The 8,109-nt window shown below is 60.0% G+C and overlaps 1 protein-coding gene across 2 annotated transcripts; it reads left to right on the forward strand.

The window, feature by feature from the left end:
• The first annotated feature begins 2,206 nt into the window (after window positions 1-2,206).
• On the forward strand, window positions 2,207-8,109 carry VGF (VGF nerve growth factor inducible). 2 transcript variants are annotated; one of them, XM_075907773.1, is made up of 2 exons: window positions 2,207-2,275; window positions 5,351-8,109. In XM_075907773.1, the coding sequence occupies exon 2, from the start codon at window positions 5,358-5,360 to the stop codon at window positions 6,693-6,695; it is 1,338 nt and encodes a 445-aa protein (XP_075763888.1). In that variant the 5' UTR covers window positions 2,207-2,275; window positions 5,351-5,357; the 3' UTR covers window positions 6,696-8,109. The 2 variants fall into 2 exon arrangements, with proteins under 2 accessions (XP_075763888.1, XP_006118041.2); XM_006117979.4 differs by lacking the exon at window positions 2,207-2,275 and adding an exon at window positions 3,607-3,696.

The raw sequence follows: 8,109 nt of genomic DNA on the forward strand, positions 1-8,109 counted from the left end.
TGCCTGGCCCTATGCACCCTGATCTTGGCTATGTCTGGGCAGTGCCTGGCCCCACGCACCCTGATCTCGGCTATGTCTGGGCAGTGCCTGGCCCCACACACCCTGATCTCGGCTATGTCTGGGCAGTGCCTGGCCCCACACACCCTGATCTCGGCTATGTCTGGGCAGTGCCTGGCCCCACACTCCCTGATCTCGGCTATGTCTCGGCAACACCCAGCCCCACGCACCCTGATCTTGGCTATGTCTGGGCAGTGCCTGGCCCCACACTCCCTGATCTCGGCTATGTCTCGGCAACACCCAGCCCCACGCACCCTGATCTCGGCTATGTCTGGGCAACACCCGGCCCCACGCACCCTGATCTCGGCTGTGTCTGGGCAGTGCCTGGCCCCACACTCCCTGATCTCGGCTATGTCTGGGCAACACCCGGCCTCACGCACCCTGATCTCGGCTATGTCTGGGCAACACCTGGCCCCACGCACCCTGATCTCGGCTATGTCTGGGCAACACCTGGCCCCACGCACCCTGATCTCGGCTATGTCTGGGCAACACCCGGCCTCACGCACCCTGATCTCGGCTATGTCTGGGCAACAGCTGGCCCCACGCACCCTGATCTCGGCTATGTCTGGGCAGTGCCTGGCCCCACGCACCCTGATCTCGGCTATGTCTGGGCAGTGCCTGGCCCCACGCACCCTGATCTCGGCTATGTCTGGGCAGTGCCTGGCCCCACGCACCCTGATCTCGGCTATGTCTGGGCAGTGCCTGGCCCCACGCACCCTGATCTCGGCTATGTCTGGGCAGTGCCTGGCCCCACACACCCTGATCTCGGCTATGTCTGGGCAGTGCCTGGCCCCACGCACCCTGATCTCGGCTATGTCTGGGCAGTGCCTGGCCCCACGCACCATGATCTCGGCTATGTCTGGGCAGTGCCTGGCCCCACGCACCCTGATCTCGGCTATGTCTGGGCAACACCTGGCCCCACAAACCCTGATCTCGGCTATGTCTGGGCAGTGCCTGGCCCCACGCACCCTGATCTCGGCTATGTCTGGGCAACACCTGGCCCCACGCACCCTGATCTCGGCTATGTCTGGGCAGTGCCTGGCCCCACGCACCCTGATCTCGGCTGTGTCTGGGCAACAACCAGCCCCACAGGCCCTAATCTCATTTGTGTCTGTGGAGCCTGATCCCAGCTGAGTCTGGGCAGTGGCTGGCCCTATGGGTCCTGTTAGCAGCTGGGGGGCTGCATGGCAGTATGTGGGGGTACAGGGAGAGGAGCAGGGTGTGGAGCCAATGGTGTTAGGAGATATTTTTGTCTGCAGGGTTCGGGCAGCTTCCTGCACTTGACAGGAGGAGGAGGGGCAGATGGAGGGGCACACAGGAAAGTGGGGGGACTGGAGGGAGAGAGGGGGAGGACATGGGGGACAGAAGGGAAAAAAACAACCAAGGAGAATGCAAATCCTCCTGTCCCTACTTGCAACCTCCCTCCCACCCCCTTCCTCTGCCTCATTCCTCACCCCCCCCCCACTGGAACTATGGACTGTGGAGGAATTTTGGTCTATTTGAATCTATTTCCCTCCTCCCCCCCACGCTGGACTCTGCAGTGGGGGACTCTCCCCCCCAGCTGGTCTCACGTGCGTGCGACACTGCTGTCGTCAACTCCCTCCCCTTGCTACTCCGCCCCCCCATCCTTCTACTGCAGGGTGAATCATCCAGGGGCCTGGGGGGGAGGGGGAGGAGATGCTGGCTGGATCCATCCCCTGCTCTCCTGCATGAGGTGTCTCTGCGCAGCTCCCCCCCCCCCATACACACCTGTCCCCTGGGATTAGCTGGCTCTGCCTGGCCCCTCAGGCCTTGGCCCAAGTCTCAGCTGCCTCTGCAGGGCCCTAGTCCCAAATTACCTGTCTCTTCAAGGCCCCCCCCCCCAAGTCCCTGCCCCCTGAATCACCTGTTTCTTCATAGGGCCCCAAATCTGTCCCTGGATTAGCAGCCTCTGCAGGGCCCCCAAATCCCTGTCCCCCGGTTAGCTGCCTCTGCAGAGCCCCCTCCCACCGGCTCTGGGTCCGTGTTCACGTTTCGCTGCCTTTTCAATAGTAATAACTCTCGCGGGCTGAGACTCACAACAGGCGAGCATAGGTGGGGGGGCAGCGGAAACGGCTGCTGCAATTAGTGACTCATCCTGCCCGCCCCCCTCCCCGCCTGCAAATGCCAAGATCTCTCTGCTCTGCCCTTTCGCTCCCCTGGGATGGGGGACTAGGGTTAAACCAGAGATCGGGGAAAGGTCAGCTAATGATGAGTGGCATGAGGTGTGTGTGTGTGTGTGTGTGTGTGTGTGTGTGTGTGTGTGTGTGTGTGTGTGTGTGTGTGTGTGTGTGTGTGTGTCCGAGCGCGCAGATTAGAGAGAGAGAGAGTGGATGGGGATGGGTAGAAGGGCTTGTTCATGGGAAGAGACAGGATGTGTGGGGAGATGGGTGGGGAGAGAGGGGACAATCACACACACACACATAGCAAAATGCAGGACAATGTAGCACTTTAAAGACTAACAAGATTTGTCCTGCATTTTGCTTCAGCTACCCCAGACTAACACGGCTACATTTCTATCACTATTCTACACACACATACACATTCCTGGCCGGACCCACCCACCCTTTTCTCAGCGCACCCCCTCCCAACTCTCACACAACACACACAGACGGACAAAGGCAGCCGCACAACCCCTCAGGCCCAAAGACAAAGGCACAGACTTGCACTCCCTCCAGCGAGACACTCCTCATCACGTACACACACTCTCATACATGCAACCGCAGCCAGCACCCTGCAGCCACACACAGTCTCAGCGCACATACTGCAGTCAGACCCACAATCCCCCTCAATGAACACTCACAATCACAGTCAGCACATGTAGCAGCAACAACCACACACAACCCCATCCAGCATAAACACATATTTCTACATACACCACGCAACCATACCCCGCACTAACACATTCCTACACACACAGAAATCCCCACTCAGCACAAACACACATTCCTACACACACAAACACGCCCAGTACAAACACGTTCCTTCACACGCACACTGCACACACACAAACCCCACCCAGCACACATATTCCGAAACACATATTGAACATACAAATCCTATCAAGCAGAAACACTCATTTCTACACTCACACACAATCCCATCTTCATTCGCGCACACAGCAGACACGCAGACGAGCACACATTCTAAGCACACGCGCGCACACACACACCGCGCACACACTGCAGTAGCTGCGCCACACCTCGAATTCATTTCGGGGGGTAGGGGCCCCGTTACCCAGCCCCTCCTGTGCCCTTTTCTCCTGGAAGGGGGGGCTGTACATTATCTCCATGGCTCTTTATCGGACCCTTCCCATTAGTAAAGGGACCCCCCCATTCATCCTTTCATTCATTCACTCACTCCCCCACTGCGCCCCTCCTCGCCTCCTTTCATTCATTCATTCTTTCCATAGCACTCGGGCGCGCCCGCCCTCCCCCTACCGTTGCAGCTCTGCGCATGCGTGAGGCTCCCCCCTTCCTCCAATTTTATGAATGGGCCGTTGACGTCAATGGAGCCCCCCCACCCCACGTGGGCACGCCCAGGAGTATAAAGGCGGCGCGCGGTGTCTGTCCAGGGTGCTGAAAGCAGAGGGGTGGGGGACGGACACAGCCTTGCAGCACGGTCGGTAAACAGCCCCCCGTCCGGGCGTGGTGGGGGGAGGCTGGGAGACTCCCACCTACGGGAGTCAATGGGGTTCCCCTCCCTTTGCTGCATGTGTGGGATGGGTCCCCGAGAAATTACTGCATTGGAGGTAGTATAGAGTCGCTGGGGAGGGGTACCGCGCTATGGGTAATCGGGGGCCCATAATATATTTGGGGTGCTGGGAAGAGGTACCCCGTTATGGGGAATGTGGATCCCTGAGCTATAGGGATGTTGGGAAACGAGTTCCGCTGGGGACTGAGGAATCCCTGATATATCGGGGCGCTGGGAAGGGGGACCCGCTGGAGGAATGGGGGTCCCTAATATATCGGGGCGCTGGGAAGGGGGACCCGCTGGGGACTAAGGAATCCCTGATATATCGGGGCGCTGGGAAGGGGAACCTGCTGGAGGAGAAGGGTGTAGGAGATGAGGGTGTTGGTATCCAGGGTGGGGATTCCCTCATTCCGGGAAGCGATTCGCCTGGCAGCCAGCCGGCGGGGGCGGGGGAAGACTGCGGGGGAGAGGGGGAGGAAAGCGGACAGGAGGCAGGGCGGAGAGAGAGGGGCAGGCATGGGCGTGTCTCTGCTCCATATTCCCTTTCCCGTGAGCCGCCGCTCCCCCTCAAATGTTCTGCCACCCCCGAAATTCCCTGCTCCTCCCTTCTACCTCTCCTTCCCTAACTATCTGCCCCCCACCTCTGCATTCCCCGCCCTGCTCCCTCCCTTCTGCCCCTCCACCCCTAACCATCTGCCTCTCCCACCTCTGAATTCCCCACCCCTGCCCCTCCCTTTTGCACCCCACCTTTAACTGCCTGCACCCCATTTCTGCTTCGCAACCTCGCACCGTCAGTCTCCAGCTTTGGTAGGGTGGGGGCTGGGCGAGCCGCAGCCGCTGGCTGCATTAGCACGACGGGAAATCAACCTTGCAGGCTGATGAGGGTGTGGGTGGAAATACAGGAGTGTGATTGTGTGAGCGTCAGCGATCGCGTGTGGGTGGGCACGTCCCTCCTCCCCGCCCCCGTGAGAGGTGCAGGGTGTGCAGATGTGTTAGCGTGAGGCATTGCAGGGGTGCGCGACAGAGACGCTGGGCTGCTGCCCGCGCACGTGCCCGGCTTCAGGGAAAGACCCTGCGTGTGCATCTGTGTGCGCTCACGAGCCCCCTAGTGAGAGGCCTTGGGTGTGCAGTTGGGTGCGCATGGACTATTGCGTGAATGGGCACGTGCCCCGAGTGATAGGTGTTGTTTGTGAGTACTCACAATCCCCTGGCAATTGCACGCCCCTGTGCTAGCAATGACCAGTGAGAGGCGTGGCTGCAGGTATAGCCGGGGGGGGGGGGGGGGGCTGCTGCCAACGAACGGGGTGTGTGTGTGTCCTGACATGGTCTGTCAGCAGGGAGGAGGTGGCACCTCAGCTAGCTGGGTAGCGCACGCCCGTCTCTCGGTAGGCAAAGCTGAGCCACCCATGTGCACACATACAAGTGTGTGTGTCTGTCTGTCTGTCCCCACCCCCTCCCTCTACAAGGTCTGTCCATCCATCCCTTCCTCCCCTGCATGTGCATGTCCACTCCCCCGCACCTCTGGCTGGGGTACATTGCTGGGTACCCTCTGACCCTGACTCCCTTCTCTGTCCCCCTGCAGGAGAGTCATGCTGGGCTCTCACGCCCCCTTGCGCGGAGCCGCCCTGCTCCTCTCCATCAGCCTCCTGACCCAGTGCCACCTCCAGGCTGCGCCCCTGCCCCCAGGAGAGGCTGCCCACCCTGAGGAGCCCCGCAAGCCCAGCCCTGCGCCCCCCGCTAAGGAGGTGTGGGCAAGAGCCCAGCCCTCGCCCAGCCGGGACGGCGGCGATGCCAAGGAAGAGGAAGACAAGGAGCTCTTCCATGATGTGGATCCCAAGGCCTTGGCTGCAGTGCTGCTGCAGGCCCTGGGCGACGGGGGTCACGACTCTCCCGACAAGCGCTGGGCCCCTGATGAGGAGCGCGTGCAGAGCCAGAGCCGGAGCGCCAGCCTGGGGGCAGGCTGGGTGGAGAAGGAAGAGGGGGAGAGCAGCCGGCAGGAGCTGGAGAGCCTGCAGGCCCTGCTGCGCGAGCTGCGGCCCTACAGCCCCGCGGTCAAGCGTGAGCGCGCCCCAGGGGACTCTGGCCATGAGACGGTGCTGAAGGAGCTGGAGGAGTATGAGCGGCTGCGGGCCAGCACCAAGCGCCGGGCCCCACCGGCCGAGCCCTGGGCTGGCGCTAGGAAGCTGAGGCAGCAGCAGAACCTGGAGCACCAGCTCTTGCAGCGGCGCTACGAGGAGCTGGCCGAGAGCCGGCGGCAGGCCGAGGAGGCCCGCAAGGCAGCTGCCGAGGAGGAGCGGCTGGCGGACATGGCCTCTGACCTGCTGCTGCAGTACCTGCTGAAGGGCCGGGACGAGGAGGGCGAGCCAGGGCCCGATGCCCGCGAGGAGGAAGAGGAAGAGGAGGAAGAAGAGAGGGGTTTCCGAGGCAGCAGGGCCAAGGGGAGCCCCTTGCTCTTCGAGGACGAGGAGAGCAACGTGGCAGAGGACAAGCGCTCCGACGAGGACGATGTCATCGACCCGAGCACTATCGACCAACTGATCGAGCTCTCCACCAAGCTGCACCTGCCGGCCGAGGACGTCGTCGACATCATCAGCGACGTGGAGAAGAAGAAGAAGGAGGCGGCGGCGGCACCCCGCTACAGCCCGCCCCAGCCCTACACTCCTTGGCGCCGCCCGAAGCCGGATGAGCGGGACTGGAATGAGGTGCTGCGCAGGGATGAGCGCCCCGGTCCCAAGCAGTATCTGGCCAAGCAGAACGACGTCTCCAACCACATCCAGCCCAGGGCTTTCCCGCCACCGGCTTACCACCATGGCCGCCACCTGCCGGGTCCTCTGGTGCCAAGAGACGAGGCCGCCGACAGCCGAGAGGAGGAGATGGAGAATTACATTGAGCAGGTGCTGCTGGACCACTCGCAGGCATTCCAGTGAACATCCAAACTGGCGTGCCCCCCTCCATGGGGAAATGTGGCCATCCTGAGTATCCCGAGCATTTCCAGTTCTGCATGAGTCAGGAGAACACACTCCCGCTCCATCCCCGCAAACCGCCCCATGCAAAGGCAGAGGCCACCCTGGTCTCTCCATCCCCAAACTTTAGGATTGCTGGTTCCCCATGATTCTCCCAGCTCTTGCGCATGAAGAAAATGGGGGAATGTCAGTGGAGCTTCACCATGGTTTGTGGAAGACATAGTCATTGGGAACATGTTCCCCCCACCTTTACCTTCCAGGAGCCGCCCAGAGCAGGTGACAGGAAGCCCAAGGAGAACCCAATCTTGTCTCTTCTCCTAGTCCCCCACCACGGCTCCAGGCAAAGCCCCATTTGTTGTTAACTCTCTGGCACCAAAGTCAGTGACCCCAGTCCCTCCTCTCCTCCTTTGGACATCAAGAACATCATCAAAGCTATCAGTAGGGCAAGAGGTGGCAGCTCCCTCACTCAACTCGGATTAAATCCCCACACAGCAGCCTGGGAGTCCAAAATATCTAGCCCAGGTCACTGAAAACAGAGCAGACTGAATTGTCTCTAACCTTGCCATCCACCAGGACCCTCTCTCGGTAGGAGCAAGCCAGAGAGAGTCCTGGGGATCTCTCATCTGGGCTGGGGCAGGGAGCGGGGGAGAGGGAGAGGCAGCCCCATGGGTGGGTAAAATTAGCACAGCTCTGTTCATGTCAAAGAACTGGCAACTTGACTTCCGGAGAGCCAATCTGAGCATAGGACAGGAGCTTCAAACAGGTTTTGATGCCAGAAGGACCATTGTGGCCACCCTGTCTGAACTCCTACACAGCAAAGGCAGAGTGCAGGCACCCAGCTCATACCTGGTGGGCAAGCTGTCTTTTTTTTCCTGAGAGATGTCATCTTGCATCATATGGGGGCTTGTCAATTGATCCCAGCTGAGGAGCTGAAGTTTTCCTAGTTGTCAAAAGGCCAGAACCCTTAACAATGGTAAGAATGCCAGAACATGTGTATGTGCCTAGATCTGTCACTAGCACACGCTTTCTCTTGTAAAATTCCACACTGACCCTTCCTGTTATCCCAAGGGTAAGCCTTGCCCACTGGGCATCCTCTGGAGAGGGAATGAGGGGAGAACAGAGCGAGATATTCCATACCAAACTGCCTTATCATGGGTTATTTCTTCCATCAACCGACACCTGAGCTTGAGGTTAAATATTGTGACTTTGCCAGTGTTACGCCCCCCAAAACATGCCACCCTACCCACACCAGGCATGCTGCCATGCTGTCTCTTGCTGTGAATTCACCACCATCCAAAGACTGGAATCCATGACCTAAGGAAACCACCAGCATTTCCAGTCAACCAACTGATCAGTTCTAACCTGAGGCTGACTACAA

This window comes from Pelodiscus sinensis, chromosome 24 (genome assembly GCF_049634645.1).
Source record: "Pelodiscus sinensis isolate JC-2024 chromosome 24, ASM4963464v1, whole genome shotgun sequence".
In the NCBI taxonomy this organism is placed as follows: Eukaryota; Metazoa; Chordata; order Testudines; family Trionychidae; genus Pelodiscus; species Pelodiscus sinensis.